We start from the raw sequence: 19,630 nt of genomic DNA, 5'->3' as shown, positions 1-19,630 counted from the left end.
CATCTGAAACTCCTGACCTCAGGTGATCCACCCACCTTGGCCTTCCAAAGTGCTGGGATTACTGGCGTGAACCACCACGTCTGGCCTCCACTGTGCTATTTCTGTGTGGTCTCTTGATCATGGCAGCCTTAGGGTAGCTGGACTCTTTCATAGTGACTCAGGGATCCTAGAGCAAGTGGCAGGAGACCAAAGTGGAAATCTTAAGGCTTCTTCCTGTCCATCCTTAGAAGGCTCACGGTGTCCATTCTGCTGTATTCTACTTGTTACAAGTGAGTCGCAGTGTAGGTGACTACTCAAGGGTCTGAACATGAGGCCAGGCCCACCTGGTAGCCATCTCTGGAGTCAGGCTACCAAATAGTTCTGCTTTTCTGCTGGGTTTCAGTATATTATCTGAAGTTATTTACATGAATAATGCTTTTCCCTGAAAAGCTACCTAAAAGCTATCTGTTCTGTGTTTCTGATGCCAAATGCTTACGTGCTTCATTTTTCTCCTAAAATATTTCCTTAGTAAAACTAGAATGTGTCATATTCTGGAAAATGTACCTATCAGGTTAAAATTCATTGACCAAAGAAGGTAAGTTTATGTCATTGAAAGGTCCTGTCCTCAATAAAGTTATGGCTGTCATCAAAGTGTGTACTCGAAGACACAGCACCAATGATATGGTTAAAATGCTGCAAAGACAAGTAGAAAGGGGGAAAAATCTGTTAGGCTTAGTAGACTTTACTATCCCTCTTGTGGTCCATCTGAGACCAGGTGAACAAAAGTAAATAGTAATGTCAGAGATCTGAGTTCATGAAGCTGGCCTGGTAACATGAAATTTTATATTCTGCCATCAGATTACATCCAGTCAAAGGCAGAACAAATAAGTGATAAAACTCAGCTTCCATTTTTGATAATTCTTAGCAAGCCAAAAATAAAAAAAGACTTCTTTAAACTGATAAAGGGTATCTACCAGAAACAGATCAGACATCACACTTAACTGAATTTTTAGAAGTGTTTCCATTAAAATCAGGAGCAAGGCAATGCTGCTGCCCCATCTCTTTTCCATCTTGGTCTCGTCATTTGGCTTAGAAATCTTAGTCAGTTTGAATCATGCTTTACTGTCAGACCCAACTAAAGAAAACTCTTAACAAACACATACATAAATGCACTTGGATCATTGGATACTTCGAGGTATTTGGAAATGTTGATGGAGCCTGTAATGGCTGCAGCACTGCCCATTGGGAGCAATGTATACTCGGTCTGATCTTCAGGCTGATTCGCAGGGCCTCAGGCATGAAGAAATGGGATACTTGCTGTTCCACAGTGGGACGTAAAATTGAGAAAATAAGTTTTCTTCAAAATCCATTTTCATACTCTTTTTTGACTACATATAATTTCAGTTTTGTATCATGGCTAAAAGTTATTAGCAAATATAGATTGAATATTCCTTATCTGAAATGCCTGGGACCACAAGTGTTTTGGATTTTGAAATACTTGCATTATACCTACTGGTTCAACACTCTAATTCAAAAATCTGAAATCTGCAGTGCTCTGTGAGCATGACCTTTGTGCATCTTTGTCAGTGCTCAAAAATTTTTAGATTTTGGAGCATTTTGGATTTTGGGTTTTCAGATTACGGATGCCATTAAAAGTGAATTTTCACATCCTCAGTCCCAGATAAGATAATCAGCCCCCACCTTATGTTTGGATCCTGACTGCCCACAGCTGTTTAATGCAGCACTCTGGAGCATAGTGACTGCAGACTTGGTTAGATTCCAGGGCTCTGTTTCACTCTTTGGGCGCTTGCTAATCACAGTGCACATTACTTAATATTTCAGTAACTCTTGTGGTTGTCAGTGATTCTTTCTGAGCTGTCATTTTTGTTGATAATACTTTTCTTTTTTTGAGACAGGGCTTTGCTCTGTCACCCAGGCTGGAGTGCAGTGGCATGATCATGGCTCACTGCAGCCTCTACCTCCTGGGCTCGAGCAATCCTTCTGCCTCCACCTCCTGAATAGCTAGGACTACAGGTGCACATACCATGCCTGGCTAATTTTTAAATTTTTTGTAGAGATAGGGTCTTGCTGTGTTGCCCAGGCTGGTCTTGAACTTGTGGCCTCAAGCAGTCCTCCCACCTCAGTCTTTCAAAATGTTGGGATTACAGGTGTGAACCACCATGCCTAGCAATTTCATTTGTAAATGCCTCATTGTCAGCTGTGTTTTCATTAGGTCTTTTAGGAGAAAAACAGCAACAAATACTCTCTTATGCACAAAATTGTCTAGGTTCTGAGTCATAATGATCTTGATGCTTTGTTTCATTTTCTGTTGCAGATGTTGCTGCTATAGCATGTGGTCGTGAATTCTTGGTTAATTCAAGCCGGGTGCTCTTGGACACCATATTGCAGCTTCTGGGAGACTTGAAGCCAGGACAGTGTACCAAACTCAAAGTGTATGGTGGATAATGTTAAAAAGTTAATTCTATTTACATATTAATTAGACTGTGCTGATTGGGCCTCTCTTCAAGTAAACACAGTTAATTTTGGTGGTAGTTCTAAAAACTAGAAGAAATAAATTGCCTGGAGAAGTTAAGGGGATGCACTGTCTCTTAAATAGCATTTTAGAAAATAAATTTAAGGAAGGAATGTTTTCGCCTTACAGCAATCAGTGAGTCCCAAATACTATCACATGGTACTTCATGGTTATGTCAAAATGAATTTAAATAGGTATCTGTTATGGTAGCACCACACTTCCAGGTACTAAAATCTGTATTTGTTTTCTATTTTTATGTAACAAATTATCACCAACTTGGTGGCTAAAACAACACCATTTATTATTTCATAGTTGGGTAAGTCAGAAGTCTGAGTGGGTTTGAGAGGTTCTCTGCATAGGTCAAAAGTGAGGTGTTTTCCAGGGTGGGATCTTTTCAGAGAATCTGGGGGAGGAATCTGCTTCTGGGCACTTTGAAATTGCTGGCGGAGTCCAGTGTCTTGTTTCTAGGACCAAGTTCCCTGTTTCCCAGCTGGCTGGTCAGCTGTGGGTCAGCTGCTGAGGCAGCTTGCATTGCTTCTCACAGGGGCCCCTTCTTCAAACCACAGTCGCTCATTGAATCCTTCCCACGTTTCCAGTCTCTTGAGACTTCCTCTTCTGCTACCAGCAAGATGAAACTCTCTCTGCTTTTGTTCTTTTGTTAAAAAATTTACTTCAAGAAGGCAGAAGCTCTGCTTCTTATAGATTTGTGTGTTTAGATTAGGCATACCTGGATAAACTCCTTTTGATTAACTCTTGAATCAGCTGCTTAGTAACCTTAATTACATCTACAGAATCCCCTTTTCCAGGCAATGACATAATCAGCGTGTGATAATTTATAGTCCCAGAGATTAGGGCAGGAAATCTTGGGGAGAGGGGCAGTGTAGGATTCTGCCACTCACACTGTTTGTTCTGAGTGTTGCCTTTGACTTCTTAGAGCATCTTTATTTTTTAATTTTTTTTTTTTAAAGAGACCGAGTCTCTACATACATTGCCCAGTCTGGCCTCACACTCCTAGGCATTCAAGTAATGCTTCCACCTCAGCCTCCTGAGTATCTGGGACTACAGGCATGTGTCACCATGCCCTGCTGTGGAGCACTCTTTTTTTTTTGAGACGGAGTCTCGCTCTATCACCCAGACTGGAGTGCAGTGGCGTGATCTCGGTTCACTGCAAGCTCCACCTCCCAGGTTCACACCATTCTCCTGCCTCAGCCTTCCGAGTAGCTGGGACTACAGGCGCCCGCCACCATGCCCAGCTAATTTTTTGTATTTTTAGTAGAGACGGGGTTTCACTGTGTTAGCCAGGATGGTCTGTATCTCCTGACCTCGTGATCCGCCTGCCTTGGCCTCCCAAAGTGCTGGGATTACAGGTGTGAGCCACCGCGCCCGGCCTAGCACTTTTTAAAAGTAAGAGCTGTAAAGTCTGTGCCAGGTACTTCCAACACCTGTGTCATCCTGGCCTTGGTGTCTCTTGATTGTTTTTTTCCACTAGAGTTGAGATTTTCCTGTTTCTTCATATGTCAAGTAATTTTGGATTTATCCTGGACATTTATGTGATCACTGGTCTTGTTTAAATCCTTGGGAAATGCTGGTGTTTATATTTTCACAGGCAGTCAGCCCCTTTGGGTCAGATTCCAGCCAGCCTTTTCTCTGTTTGGTTTCAGTGTGTCGTCCTGTTTTCAGTCTTTACAGTGCTGTTGGAACTGCTCCTCGTGAGTGCTGCCCAGTGGCCAGTCTGAGACCTGGGTGGTCTGGATCTTAAGTTCAGAGTCTTTCAGATGCTGTTTATGATCAGATGCACACAGGCACAACTTGGGATGAGGCCAGGAATTTATAAACAACTTTGAGGGGTCACTTTGAGCTGTTAACTCTCTGGGTACATTTTAGTTACCTGGGACTGCCTTTTTCAGTCCCCCACCTGGAATGCTGGGGCTTCATACACCCTGCTATGTCCAAGTGCCTGCAACTCTGCCCTCATCCTGCCCTGCGGCGGGAGTTGAGAAGCTCTTAGAGCTTTCAGGTGTAAGGAAAAAATTCCTTTCCCCCAGAGTTTGAGTTACCTGGGGGATGTCCCCACTGCTACCATGCTTGGTTGCTGGCAAGAGACCCCTTTCCCACTCATTGTGCCTCACTAGAGACCTTCTCCTGCTGCTCTGTGTGTGGCTCAGGGCTACTTCTGGGTTTTGGAGCTCCCTCGAGTCCAGGCCAGGGACACTAGAGGAAAAAGTGGTAAACTCTCTGCTGGTTTAGTGGTTCTTAAAATTTTGATCTTCTTCCCCTATCTGCCTGCTACTGTTTACTTTTCAGAGTCCCCAAATAGCTGCTTCATGTGTTCTCTTTGAAATTTATAGCTGCATTCAGTGGAAGCGAGACTGGAGGGTGTGTTCAGGCCATCTTATCCAGAACCAAGCTTTCTAGTCCATTTTAATATTTTGTGCTAACAAATACACATACATACATAATACATATAATACAGTGTTACATATGTGCAAAAAAAATTTTTTTTTTTTTTTGAGACAGCGTCTTGCTTTGTAACCCAGGCCGGAGCACAGTGTTATGAACATGGCTCACTGCAGCCTCCACCTCTTAGGTTTAAGTTATTCTCCCAGCTCAGCCTCCTGAGTAGCTGGGACCATCGCTGCATGCCACCATGCCTGGCTAATTGTTAAATTTTTAAAATTTTTTGTAGAGACTGGGTCTCTCCATGTTGCCCAGGCTGGCATAGATGGTTTTGTTTGGGGGTATAATTTTACAAATTGCTTGTGGATCTAGTTCATTCCTTTTAAGTACCTTGCATCAAAGGAGATGTAATATTTGGATTATCCTTCCCTGACTGATGGGCATTTAAGTTACTTTCAGGTTTTACTTGACAAATATAATGCCGTAGTGAACATCTTTGATAAACTCTTTGCTAACCTGTCTGAGAGTTCTCTAGGAGTTTTCCCAGAAGAAATATTTGAGAAGTAGGACATGGACATTTTCAATTTGATAAGATACTGCCAAATTGGTCACCATAGTGTACATTTCTGCCTGCACCATGTCAGTGTTCTTGTTTCCCACGTCCTTGTCTGCACTTTGCTATTTATTATATTCCTCTAAAGAAAAAAAATATATGTGTATATGGAGAGAGAGAGAGAGGTGCCGGGGGAAGAGGGGAGATACAGGGTCTTGCTATGTTACCCAGGCTGGAGTGCAGTGGTGCAATCATGCTCACTGCAGCCCCGACCTCCAGGGCTCAAGTGATCCTCCCATCTCAGCCTCCCAAGTAACTGGGGTCCCAGCTACTCTGCATGCCACCGTGCCCAGCTAATTTTTTTTTTTGGTATTTTTTGTAGAAACAGGGTCTCACCTTGTTTCCCAGTCTTGTCTCAAACTCCTAAGCTCAAGTGATCCACCTACCTCGGCCTCCCAGAGTGTTGGGATTACGGCGTGAGCCACTGCACCTGGCCTTAAAGAGTATTTTTATCATCCACCTATCATCTGTGTGTCTTCGTCCTTCTCTCCCTTCCTTCAGATTTAGATTGCCAGTGAGGTTGAGGCTCTTCACATGTTTTTACCATTCCAGTTTTTCCTTTGAGTCACCTGTCTGTGTCTTGTGCCCACTTTCCTGTTGGGCCGCATTTTTCTTAGTGATCTGCTGTAGGTCTTTGTGTATTCTGGTTACTAATCCATTGCCTCTTTTGCTTCTGTGGTCTGTACAAGGTCCATATTTATGGGCCAGCTAAAGTCCCCCTTCAACTTCCAAGGCAAAGCTGTGTGTGAGGGCTGGGTCACTTCTAGCCTCTCTGGTTCCAGTCCCTGGAGCTCTGTGCCTTTGGGTCCTGGTGAGCTCTTGTTGATTGCAGTGGGAGATGGGGAGAATTGCCTTCAGAGCCATTCACTGACTTTCTTGGCAGTCTTCCATTTGGCCACTGAGCAAAGCTGTGTGTTTAGCCTCTATCCTGACTCGGGATCTCAGCATGCACCAGCCTGAGAGGGGCCTTCCCCCTGGGATCTTTGGCTGCCTTCCAACACACTCATGGCTTGTTCCCTCTCACCTCATCTCCAAGGCACTGTTCTCCCCTCTTTTCACCTCCCCCACTTCACTAACACCCACATTTGAGTCCTCTGGAGCCCCAGGACCTTTCTCATGCTATAAATCAGCCTCTTTTCTTCCTGGCCTCCCCCTGCCTTGGGTATAGCTTGCCTCTCTCTGGGGAACTACACTTTCACTGCCACTTTCATGATCGAAGGTCACTCATTTTCAGCAGTTAGTACCTTAGACCCAGAGATAGGGGTTATTTTTTTCCTAGTTGCCCATTTTTTAAAAAAAATTAAATTTAAATTTTAGATTCAGGGGGTACATGTGCAGGTTTGTTACAAGAGTATATCGCGTGATGCTGAGGTTTGGGCTTCTATTGAATCTGTCACTCAGATAGTAAATATAGTACCCGGTAGGAGAGTTTTCAGTCCTTGTTCCTCTCCCTCCCTCTCTCCTTTTGGAGTCTCCAGTGTCTCTTGTTCCCATCTTTATGTCTGTGTATACCAAGGGTTTAACTCCCACTTATAAGTGAGAACATGCAATATTTGGTTTTCTACTTCTGGATTAATTCACTTAGGATAAGTGGATGCAGCCTCCAGCTGCATCCATGTTGCTGCAAAGGAAATGGTGGTGTTCTTTTTTTTCTGGCTGCATAGTATTCCATGGCTTATATGTATCACATTTTCTTTATCCAATCCACTGTTGATGGACACCTGGGTTGATTCTATGTCTTTGCTATTTTGTTTTGTTTAGTTTTGTTTTTGAGACAGGGTCTGGCTGTTCCATCCAAACTGGAATGCAGTGGTGCTATCTTATCTCACTGCAGTCTGAAACTCCTGGGCTCAAGCAATCCTGCCTCGGCCTCCCAAGTACTTGGGATTGCAGGCATGTGACATCACACCTGGCTAATTAAAAAAAATTTTTTTTTTGGTAGCGATAGGGGTCTCACTTTCTTGCCAAGGATAGTCTTGAACTCCTGAACTCAAGTGATCCTTTCACCTCGGCCTCCCAAAGTGCTGGGATTTCAGGCATGAGCCACCACTTATCTTTGCTATTGTGAGCAGTGCTGTGGTAAACATATAAGGGCAGGTGTCTTTTTGGTATAACAATTTTATTTTCCTTTGGCTATTTACCAAGTAATGGGATTGCTGGGTTGAATGCTAGGTCTATTTTTAGTTCTTTGAGAAATCTCCAAACTGCTTTCCATAGGTGCTGAATTAATTTACATTCCCACCAACAGTGTATAAGAGTTCCCTGTTTTCAGTGGTTTTGCCAACATGGTGTTTTTTGACTTTCTAGTAATAGCCATTTTGACTGGTGTGAGATAGTATCTCATTGTGGTTTTGATTTGCATTTCCCTGATCACTAGTGATGTTGGGCGTTTTTTCATGTTTCGTTGGCTACATATATGTCTTCTTTTAAGAAGTGTCTGCTGTTGCCCTTTGCCTGCTTTTTAATGAGGTTTTGTGTTTTTTTCTTGTTGATTTGTTTAACTTAACTTCCCTATAGATTCTGGATATAGACTTTTGTTGGATCCATAGTTTGTGAATATTTTCTCCCATTCTGTAGGTTGTCTGTTTACTCTGTTGATAGTTTCTTTTGCTATAGAGAAGCTCTTTATTTTATTAGGTCCCAATTGTCAATTTTTGCTTTTGTTGCAATTGCTTTTGAGGACTCAGTCAAATTCTTTGCCTAGGCCGATGTCCAGAAGACTATTTCCTAGATTTTGTTCTAGAACTTTTATAGTTTGAGGTCTTACATTTAAGTCCTTAATCCATCTCGAGTTAATTTTTATCTGTGGTTAGAGGTAGGGGTCCAGTTTCATTCGTTTGCATATGGTTGGCTATTTTTCCCAGCACCATTTATTGAACAGGGAGTCCTTTCCTCATTGCTTATTTTTGTCAATTTTGTCAAAGATCAATTGGCTATATGTGTGCAGCTTTAATTTCTGGGTTCTGTATTCTGTTCCATTGGTCTGTGTGTTTATTTTTGTACCAGTGTTATGCTGTTTTAGTTAGTGTAGCCTGGTAGTATAGTTTGAAGGTGGGCAATGTGATGTCTCTAGCTTTGTTGTTTTTTCTTAGGGTTGCTTTGGCTATTTGGGCTCTTTTTTGGTTCTATAAGAATTTTGGAAGAGTTTGTTCTAATTCTATGAAAAATGATGTTGGTAATTTAATAGCAATAGCATTGAATCTGTAGATTGCTTTGGGCAGTATGGACATTTTCATGATATTGATTCTTCCAGTCCATGAACATGGAATGTTTTTTCAGTTGTGTCATCTATGATACTTCTTTCAGCAGTGTTCTGTAGTTCTTCTTGAAGAGATCTTTCACCCCCTTGGTAGATGTATTCCTAGGTTTTTTTTTTGTGTGTGTGGCTGTTGTAAAAAGGATTGTGTTCTTGATTTGGCTCTCAACTTGTACCTTTTTTTTTATTTTTTTGTTTTTTTTTGAGACAGGGTCTCACTCTTTTACCCAGGCTGGAGTGCAGTGGCATAATCAGCTCCATATAACTAGCAGCTACCCTATTAGCATAGATACAGAATATTTCTATCATTACAAAATTTCAATTAAACAGTGCCACGGCTCACTGCAGCCTCGACCTCCTGATCTCAAGCGATTCTCCTGCCTGAGCATCTTGAGTAGCTGGGACTACAGGTGTGTGCCACCACACCTGACTAATTTCTGTAGTTTTTTGTAGAGACAGGGTTTCGCCATGTTTCGCAGGCTGGTCTCGAACTCCTGAGCTCAAGTGATCCGCCTTCCTTGGCTCTTCCCAAAGTGCTGGGACTACAGGCGTGAGCCACCACACCTGGCCTTCAGTTCTGTGTTGAATAGGTGCGGTAAGAGTGGATATCTCTGTCTTATTCCAGTTCTTAGGGGAAGTGTTGGTTTGCTGCACCCATTACCATTTTTATTTTTAATGAAATGTCCCAGAATGCTCATTTTTAAAAGGCTGTTTCTCTTCCAATCTCATGCAAATTTTTTTCCTCCTTGAAAATTCAAGCAACCAGTTGCTCTCTTCGCATCCAGCCTTTCTCATCACTGTACTTTTCTGACCATCCAGGCATTTCCCTTGTTCACTGAGTACTGGCTTGTTGGTGTCCCCTCCCCATTTCCTGCTATCTTGAATGACTTGAACATGTTTAGGGGTGATTCATTCAACAGTCTAATTTCAAGGTCACCTGCCTTTTTCAGCTCCCAAGATTTGCTGTGCCCTTCACTGTGGCAATAGTCTGCCTTGGGCCAGACCCTGCACATAGTCATCAGGTGGACTGTCTGGTAAACACCACTGTAGCACTCAGGCCATACCTCCTCTCCTCCCTGCCTCCTTTTCCTACCATTGTTCCCTCTAAACTGCAAGACCTCCTGCTCCTCCTCCCTCCTCCTTCCTCCTGCTCACACCATTGCCTCCATGGCCTCCCCTCTAGCTCACCCAGCCCCAGTGTGCATCACATTTCCCGATGCTTTCAACCTTGGATCAGCCCAGCCATCCTTTTTCTCTGTTCCTACAGCTGGGGCTGTTTAGTGAGGTTTGGGAAGAAGCTTTCTTGTGTGCACGGACTCTCATCATTTCTCCTGGTTTCCAGTACCCCGGAATCCTCCTCTATGTCCTTACTCAGCTCCCACTCATTTCCACAGTGGTGGAGGCAGACCTCGGGTGTGACCCTCATGGCCTCCCTGCTCTGCTCTTCCTTGGCAGGTGGGTGTCCCAGCAGGCGGCTTTACTTCCTGCCACACAGAGTCAAGGGTGTGAGTGTGGCCACCTCAGCTTGGCCCTCCCTTGTTTATTCCACTCACCTTTGCTTTTTCTTCTCACGTGTCAGAGGCACATATGGCCTGGATGTGTGTGTGTGGTGTGGGTGTGGGTGTGTATATGTGGGGGGGCGTGGGGAAATGAGGATGTATTTGGGTGTGGTGTATGTGTATGTGGGTGTTTTTTGGGGTGTCTGGTGTGTATGGTGTGTATGTGTTTGTGTGGGGCATGTTTATGGTGCGAGTGTGAGGGAATGTGTGGTGTGGTGTATATGTTGGGTGGAGGTGGGTGTCATGGATGTGTGTGACTGTGGTGTGTTTGTATATGTGGGACTATGGGGGATTGGGATGTGTGTATTTTGTGTGGGGAGATGTGGGTGTGGTATGCATGGTGTGTGTGGCTGTGTATGTGAGGGGATGTGTGTGTGTGGTATATGTATGTTGGGGGATGTTTGTGGTGTGCATGTACATGTGGAGGGTATGGGGTATGTGTGTTTGTGGGAGGTGTGTGGGGGGATATGTATGGGTGTGTGTGGTGTGTGTGTGTGGGGCGTGTGGGGGTGTGTGGGCTGCATATGTGGGGTGTGTGTATGTGTGTATGTCAGAGTGTGGGGTGTGGGGAATGGGGGTGTGTGTGGTATGTGTGGTGTGTGTGGTGTGGTGTGTCGGGGGGTGGGTGATGTGTGTTGTGGGCTCTTGTCAGCCAAGGCTGGGGCAGTTAGTACAATCAGCTGGTGTGTATGGTGTGTGGGGTGTGATGTGTGTGTGATCTGTGGTGTGTGATGTGGGTATGTGGTGTGTGTGGTGTGGGTGTGTGTTGGTGTGTATGGTGTGTATGTGTTTGTGTGGGCATGTTTATGGTGCGAGTGTGAGGGAATGTGTGGTGTGTGTGTATATATGTTGGGTGGAGGTGGGTGTCATGTGATGTGTGTGACTGTGGTGTGTTTGTATATGTGGGACTATGGGGGATTGGGATGTGTGTATTTTGTGTGGGGAGATGTGGGTGTGGTATGCATGGTGTGTGTGGCTGTGTATGTGAGGGGGATGTGTGTGTGTGGTATATGTATGTTGGGGGATGTTTGTGGTGTGCATGTACATGTGGAGGGTATGGGGTATGTGTGTTTGTGGGAGGTGTGTGGGGGATATGTATGGGTGTGTGTGGTGTGTGTGTGTGGGGCGTGTGGGGGTGTGTGGGCTGCATATGTGGGGGTGTGTGTATGTGTGTATGTCAGAGTGTGGGGTGTGGGGAATGGGGGTGTGTGTGGTATGTGTGGTGTGTGTGTGGTGTGGTGTGTCGGGGGGTGGGTGATGTGTGTTTGTGGGCTCTTGTCAGCCAAGGCTGGGGCAGTTAGTACAATCAGCTGGTGTGTATGGTGTGTGGGGTGTGATGTGTGTGTGATCTGTGGTGTGTGATGTGGGTATGTGGTGTGTGTGGTGTGTGGTGTGTGTCTGGTGTGTGGTATGTGTGTGGTGTGGGTGTGTGGGCTCTGTCAGCCAAGGCTGGGGCAGTTAGTGCAATCAGCTGGTGTGTGTGTGGTGTGTGAGATGTGTGTGTGGTGTCTGTGTGGTATGTGTGTGTGTGATGTATGTGTGTTGTGTGTTGTGTGGTATGTGTGATGTGTGTGGTGTCTGGTGTGTGTGTGTGGTGGGTATGTGGTGTGGTGATGTGTGTGTGGTGGGTATGTGGTGTGTGTGGTGTCTGATGTGTGTGGTCTGTGTGATGTGTGTGTGGTGTGTAGTGTGTGTGGTGTATTGTGTGTGATGTCTTTGGTATGTGATGTGTCTGGTGTGTGTAGTGTGTGTGTGATTGCATGGTGTGTAGTGTATGGTGTGTATGTGGTGTGTGGGTGTGGTGTGTGTGATGTGTGGTGTGTGATGCGTGTGTGGTGTGTAGTGTGTGGCTTGTGTGGGTGTGTGGTGTGTCATGTGTGAGTGGTGTGCGTATGGTGTGAGTGGTGTGTGTGTGTGGTGTATGTGGTGTCTGTGAGATGTGTGTGAGTGCAGTGTGTAGTGTGTGTGTGTGGTGTGGTGTGTGTGCTGTATGATGTAGTGTGTGTGGTGTGTGTGTGGTGTGTGTGGCTATAATGTGGTATGTGTGGTGTGTATATGGTGGTGTGTGTATATTGTGTGTGTGATGTGTGTGGTGTGTGTATGGTGTATGTGGTGTGTGTGTATGGTGTGTGGTGTGTGTGTGTGTATGGTGTGTGTGGTGTCTGTGTGTATGGTGTGTGTGGTGTGTGTGTGGTGTGTGCGTGGTGTGTGTGTGGTGTGTGCGTGGTGTGTGGTGTGTGTGATGTGTGTGAGTGGTGTGTGTGTGTGTGTGTGTGTCGTGGTGTGTGTGATGTGTGTGACCGGTGTGTGTGACTGGTGTGTGGTGTGGGATGTGTGCTGTGGTGTGTGTGTAATCCTCCCGCCTCTGTGTTGAGCCTTCCTCTGGGATGTGCCCTGTTGCCTGTCATTTCTTGCTCCAGTATTTCCAGCGCTCCGGCTCCACTGGCTCCTGTTCAGCCTTTTGTCTCCCAGGCCATGTCTGCCCTTTCAAACCACTAGCCAGCCTGGGTTTACCATGACATGTTGCATTTTCCTAGAATGCAGAGCTGGCTCTTGGTGTGTTCCTTTTGCCTCCCCCTGAAATCCCTGTGGATCAGTGGTGGATCAGACTCAATTCTGCTATTGGGCCACATCTCCATGTCTTTTGTGGCAAACATTCATAGGGTTGTACATGGGACATTGTCGTGACTCAGCCTCTGTGAGTTCTTTCAGTGGCGTAGCCTCCCCAGCCATATGGTTTCGGGCTGTTCCTAGTTTATCTGCCTTTTTTGTGAAGACCCTGTTTTTAACTCTCCAAATCTAGGAACTTCCAGTATATGGTGGCCAGACACACCAGCTGACCTTGGAGGCCCCTCAAGGTGGTTGGTGCTGCCAGCAGGATGACTGGATTCTGTTTACTGTAGCGGTCGTAGCTTTTCAGTCTTGACAGCCATACCTCACGAGTAATTTTCCACATTCCCATCAGCCTCTCAGGTGTCTGCTGGAAATGGCCACTTGACAGAACTGTGTGCAGGGTGAGCTCTGTCAGCCAAGGCTGGGGCAGTTCAGTGCAGTCAGCTGGTGGCATGCCCCCGGCAGTGTCCTGTCTGTTTCTTCTCTGTGTATTTCTCCTTAGTCATTCAGCCATGGAATGACACATGTCAGGAGCGTCCCCCATTGTCACCACCTCAGTCCATTTCCTTCCCCTCTGGCCACTGGTCACCCAGGCTTGTGCTCCCAGGGCCTGGTGTGGGCAGGATCTGTGCTGTGCCTGGACCTTGGGATTGCGGGGGACCCTGAGCACTGTCCTGGCACTGAGCTGCATGACCCAAAGTCTCCTTTCTGTGGCTCCTCTTTCTCCACTGCTGTGACATGACCCTGGCGTTTCCATTCTCCTTGATACTTGGTAACACTTAGGCAACTGCAATTATTATTATTTTTTATTAGACTTGTGGATTTCTCCAGCCTTTAAAGTTTCCCTCCCTTTTTTTGTACTTCCTCATGGAGGCCAGGTTATTTTTTTTCTCACTGCCCACGCTGCCTATGATTTTACCAGTCCTTGTTGAGTAGGCCATGAAAGGCCTCTTCACATCTACACTAGTGGCTCCTCACGTCGGACCTGCTGGAGGTGTTCTTGAAGGGGATGGCAGAAGGCCCAGAGTTTAAGGTGGTTCTTCATCCCGAGTGAGGAGAGAGGCCTCCGGGGTGGGAGCTACCCACATTCCTGAATGGTCACTTGGTTCTCAGGTAACACTGTCCTTGGATTTGCAGTTGGGGTGCAGTGTCTATGACGAGAACACCTCTGCTTTTACCAAGCTGAGGTAACTGACACAGTGCATTTCACTGTCATGGGCCAGAGAATATTTGGCATGTGTGGGAGAACAGTGGCTCAGCAAGGTTTTCTCATCCAGGCACAGGGTGGAGGGTTACAGAAATGCCTCTTGGAGTTTGGGCTCTATGTGATTCCTGTTTCTTGAAGTTACTGTTTGTTTATCCCTGCCCAGCATCTTCCCCAGGTGTCACCAGTCGGATGTCATCAGTGAGAGTATGGCTTGTGGAGGTTTCTGGGTTCTTTGTGCAGTTGACTTCAGAAGCAGCCGTGAGCTCTGCAGGAAAACCAGCTCACCTTTGTGGGCAAATCAGGGTGATAGTATCGTCCCATCTCTCTGTGGAGTAGCTGTGTGGCTGCATCTGCAGGTTGGAGCCACACACAAGCTCCTGTTTTCCAAATAATTCGTCTGGAATAGTCACAGTGCAGATTGTATTTTTCGAAGATGCTTCTAGAAGTGTTTCCACAAAATGTCTTAAGACAGTAGCAGCCTTTTAGAGCTAAGTGTGGAGAGGAAGCTGTAAAGCTTGTACCACACTTTGTTCACTAGTTGCTTTGTTTGTCTCTCTCCCATTTCCTGTAAACTTCTGCAGAGTGTCGAGTCCAGGACAGAGAAAATGCTCAGTAAATGTTACATGATGAGTGAGAGCAAATCCTCACTTTCTGGATGTGGTTCTCCCCGGTTTGTTATTAAAAGTTCTACAGAGTGTTACTGTGCATTTTGGTGGCTTGATCCCTTTTTCACATAAGTATTGGCTGAACAGAAATCTTCAAACATGATGGGGTTTCTAAACAGTTTCCAGTCAAAGCTTTAGTAATTCTAGATAGGAAAGTTATCATTAGGGATCTTGTAAGATAATTTTAAGACATTGCATTACAATTAATTGTCCTAATGAAAGAAGTATGTTTTCAAGACAAACTCTATCTAGATAATGTTCAAATTCCTAAGTTTAGAGTCCTCATCATTTCCAGGTATTAACAAAAGTCAATATCCGGAAGTCATCTGGGGCCTGGGAACTAATGTGTATTATTTCCAGGTGGTACAGCTTTCACCTACAATGTGCTTACCAGCCACTGAATTGGTCTCTGTTGAGTTATAAATTGGTAGATGGTGCTGTGAACATCAGCTCTTCTGAAAGGCATTTTTGGGTTTTACCCTGTCTAGTTTGGTCATTCTGTGTACATTAAAAAAAAAACTGGTATAACTAAGTAATTTGCTTATTTGGCCTTTTGAATAAGGAAAAGGCAAATAACCAAATACACAAATAGGCAAAAGAAAAAAATCAGGCACTCTACAGAATAAAACACACAGCAGCTTCATAAACACAGGAAAGATTCTTACTCTCCATAGTAATCAGGGGAAAGCAAATTATAACCCTAATAAGATGCCTTTTTGGTGCCTCTCATTGAAAAAAAAAATCACAGTCTGATGATTACAAGCTTCCGATTGGACGTGAAGCCACAGTGAAGCTTACACCTGTCCATGTGCTGCTGGAGGGTACGTGGAGCCACCTGGCCTGTGTCTGTGGAGGCTGTGTCTGCACATGCCGAGGACAGAGTCCCCGTCTGCATGTGTACTCCAGAGAAAGTTTTCCATGGGATACCAGGATGCTTGTACAGAAAATGTTATAGCAGTGGTGTTTGTAATAGCACAAACTAGGAAATTACCTAAATGTCTATAAGATGGAGAATAGATAAATAAATTGTGATTAGTTAAAAAGTTGGCATATATCAGTGGAAATAGGTTGGAGCTATAGAAATCAACATAAACGAATCTCACCATAGCGTGGAAGATTGCCTGCAGTATGTTGCTGTTGATGCAGACGTGCAAAGAAAAAAGATTCTGCACCTAAAGTATTAGCAATGCGTGGCTAGTTTAAATATCAGACATAGCTGTGGTTACACCTCACTGAAGCACGCCTTTGGGTAGCGTTCACCAAGGGAATTCAACTCTGGTTATAGGGTTTCTTTCTTAACCAGGGAGGTGGGTATCGTATTATTATTTATATCTTTTTGTATGTCTTCATTGTAACATAATAGATACAAATTAACATACAGATATTTGAGGATGACATGATATAGACCACAGGTTTTTAGGTTCTAACTTGACTGAGGAAAGAGGCACAGAATCTAAAGTCGGTTAAGTCATTAGTTACTGTACTCTGTCTAATGAAAAATTGGTAGGCCTCTTAAGTTTCTGTCAAGAATAATTTGGTCTAAAAATGTAGTGTTGCTGTGCCAATTGCTTTCTCAAATTACATGCAGTCTTTTGTAAGAATTTTATTATTGTGCTGTAGAATTACTTTATGGTGCTAATTTGGCTACCTTAGATTTTGGTCAGTTTAGCATCACTGATTGGCTTGTTTCTTGGCAGTGAACTTCACAGATACTCCTTTTTCTTGCTTATTTTTATTGCTAGTTTGTTTTGAAGTACTGGGCGTGTTTATTCTGTTACTCGTAGGTTACAAGTTATATTTTCTTTTAAGATGAAGAATAAGGTGGTCAAGTTGTCACTTCTACCTTTAGTGACTCAGTTGTGTTGGCCTGTGGAGGAGTGCTTTCTTTTCACACCTTGTGCTTGTTCAGCCCTGAGACCTTGTATATTTAGGTAAAGAGAACTTGCTTTTTATTGAAGATGAGTTACTCGTGTTGCTTATGTGGCATTTCGAGTTCACCAGTGCCTTTATTTTAGCCATATTTTCAGTCCTTTTAAATGTCAGATGTATCTTAGATGTCAAGACTGCAGAGACTGGGAAGTTGCTCTTTTGGAGCCCATTAGCCCCATTTATAACAGGTTTTCTGCTGAGGTTTGTGGCAGGAAGCAGAATTTGCCTACCTTTTTTTTTTTGGTCATTGGAAGAAAAAGCCTAACGCTTAGTACACTAGTTTGAGAAATAACATTTTCTTTCTTTCTTTTTTTTTTTTTTGAGACTGAGTCTCACTTTATTGCCCAGGCTGGAGTACAGTGGTGCCATCTTGGCTCACTGCAACCTCTACCTCCCGGGCTCAAGTGCTTCTCCTGCCTCAGCCTCCCAAATAGCTGGGACTACAGGTGTGCGCCACCACGCCCAGCTAAGTTTTGTATTTTTGGTAGAGATGAGGTTTCACCATGTTGGCCAGGCTGGTCTCGAACTCCTGACCTCAAGTGATCTGCCCGCCTCAGCCTCCCAAAGTGCTGGGATTACAGGCATGAGCCACTGCACCTGGCCAAGAATTAACATTTAATATTTCAATACTAGAAGAGTAAAATGAATGGGCAGTCTCTTTAGACTTGATAATTGGAAACTTGATACACTATTTACAAATATTTTTGGTTGGAATAGAAATGTTATATTAGACAAAACATTTACATAAGAAACAGTTTTTTGGGTTTATTTTTTGCTAACTCTTGTGTGACCTAGAAGTCTTTGGTCTTCTGTGAGATGTATCTTGGCAGTGACATGAGGTCTCAGGTGGCGACATGGTTGTTGTAAGTATGTGTTTCATTTTAGCTTCTTAAGGATAACTGATTTTGACCAAATATAAAAATTTAAAGACATCTGCCAACTTGGGAGTTGTTTTTGCCACCTTAAATCTAAATGGCCGTCAGCAAAGAATTTCAACTGGCCATCTTTTCAGAAGGTTGCCCTATATTACAGTTATTACCAGATGCTAGCTTTGCTTTTTAAGACATACAGAAGATTGGTTTATCTTATTTTCATGCTGTAAGGCAGAGGTCAGCAAACTTTTTCCATAAAGTGTCAGACAGAAAATATTTTAGGCTGTTGGGGTCATATGATCTCTGCTGCAGTGACTCAGTTCTGCTGTTACTGCCTGTGTGAAAGCAGCCATGGGCAATATATTTAATTCTAAGGAATTCCAACTCTCTGTGTTTGTGATCTGAAGCAGGAACTTTTCTTGGAATACTGGATTCGATGCCTCACTGAATTCTAGTTAAGGTGCTAAATTTTCCTCATGAACACTACATTTGAGTAGCCCTTAATACCTCATTAAATAGGTTACTAGTGAGTAGCTTTTGTATTCATGTAAAAATTGTCAGTGAAACTTGAAAGAACTTGCAGTGTGGCTTATTTTGTAGCCCGCTGGGAGGCTGAGGACCTTGTTTTGAGAACTGAGCACCCTGCACTGGAGGGTGTTTGCATAGCTCTGTCTTTTCTGGCTCCAGAGCATTGCCAGGGACTTTGAAAGTGCCCATGGTCGGCCAGGGATGGTGGCTCATGTCTGTAATCCCAGCACTTTGGGAAGCCGAGGCAGATGGGTCACCTGAGGTCAGGAGTTTGAGACCAGCCTGGCCAACATGGTGAAACCCTGTCTCTACTAAAACAAAAACAAAAAAAACTCCAAAAATTAGCCGGGTGTGGTGGCGCACGCCTGTAGTCCTAGCTACTCAGGAGGCTGAGGCAGGAGAATTGCTGGAACCCGGGAGGCGGAGGTTGCAGGGAGCCGAGACTGCACCACTGCACTCCAGCCTGTCTGTCTCACTCGGCAACAGAGCGAGACTCCGTCTCAAAACAAAAAACAAAAAACAAAACAAAAAAAAGAAAGTGCCTGTGGTCACATGGGCGAGAAGGAAGACCTTAGCTTTTATATATTTTGATCTTTAATCACTGGGAGTTGATTCACTTTTCAGTAAATAAATTGAGTGCTTATTGCGTCCAGTCTTACTATTACTAGTTTGTGAGATGATAAAGATAAGGCACGGAGCTTGCTTTTGACAAACAAAATTTAGTGGGGAAACCAGAGATTTTAATAGAGAACTACAATAGAAATTTTCTGTGGCATGCATGTGTTACATGTACCATAGTATATTTAGTTAGTCCCTTAATAATGGACTTGGTCAGTATTACTGATTTTTCCTTTTGCCTTAGGCTCCAGTATGTGACCAGTTCCATCTTTATTTAAAATTTTGGGCTGGGCACAATGGCTTATGCCTGTAATCCCAGCACTTTGGGAGGCCGATGTGGGAAAATTGCCTGAGGCCAAGAATTCAAGACCAACCTTGGCAAGATGGCAAGACCTCATCTCTACAAAAAATTAAAAAATTAGCTGGGTGTGGTGGCAGGTGCCTGTAGTCTCAGCTACTCAGGAGGCTGAGGCAGGAGAATTGCTTGAGCCCAGGAATTCTAGGTGGCAGTGAACAATGACTATGCCACTGCACTCCAGCCTGGGTGACAAAGTGAGACCCTAGCTCTAGAAAAAAAAAGTAAAAAATTAAAGTTTTGCTTATTAGGGCATTTTAAATATTATTTTTTAAAATATTGAATTACAGTGTTAAAAAATATGGGCTACTGGGCATTTTGATACTCCCTTAAATTTACACCCAAAGCAAGTGGCTTACTCTCCTCATCCTAGCCGGCTGTGCTAGTTCAGTGTTTATTTGATAGCATGTGTACTGGAGGTGGCAGAAGGTAGGTTGTGGGGGCTCTGGACTCTGTTATCTTTTCCTGAAGGGAATTATGTGTGTCCTAGCTGGTCGTCAGCTTTG

The 19,630-nt window shown here is 44.2% G+C and overlaps 1 protein-coding gene across 3 annotated transcripts in view; it reads left to right on the top strand.

The window, feature by feature from the left end:
* Positions 1–19,630, top strand: part of HSF2BP (heat shock transcription factor 2 binding protein) — a 148,363-nt gene that overhangs the window by 35,999 nt on the left and 92,734 nt on the right. For all 3 annotated transcript variants that reach the window (XM_030806353.1, XM_003277355.3, XM_030806354.1), the window contains exon 7: positions 2,315–2,432. In XM_030806353.1, the coding sequence (XP_030662213.1) occupies positions 2,315–2,432 (118 nt within the window). The remainder of the gene's footprint in view (positions 1–2,314; positions 2,433–19,630) is intronic.

The sequence above is a fragment of the Nomascus leucogenys genome, chromosome 25 (assembly GCF_006542625.1).
Source record: "Nomascus leucogenys isolate Asia chromosome 25, Asia_NLE_v1, whole genome shotgun sequence".
Taxonomy (NCBI): Eukaryota; Metazoa; Chordata; class Mammalia; order Primates; family Hylobatidae; genus Nomascus; species Nomascus leucogenys.
The sequence above is the reverse complement of the archived record's forward strand: the minus strand, read 5'-3'. Positions and strand labels throughout refer to the sequence as shown.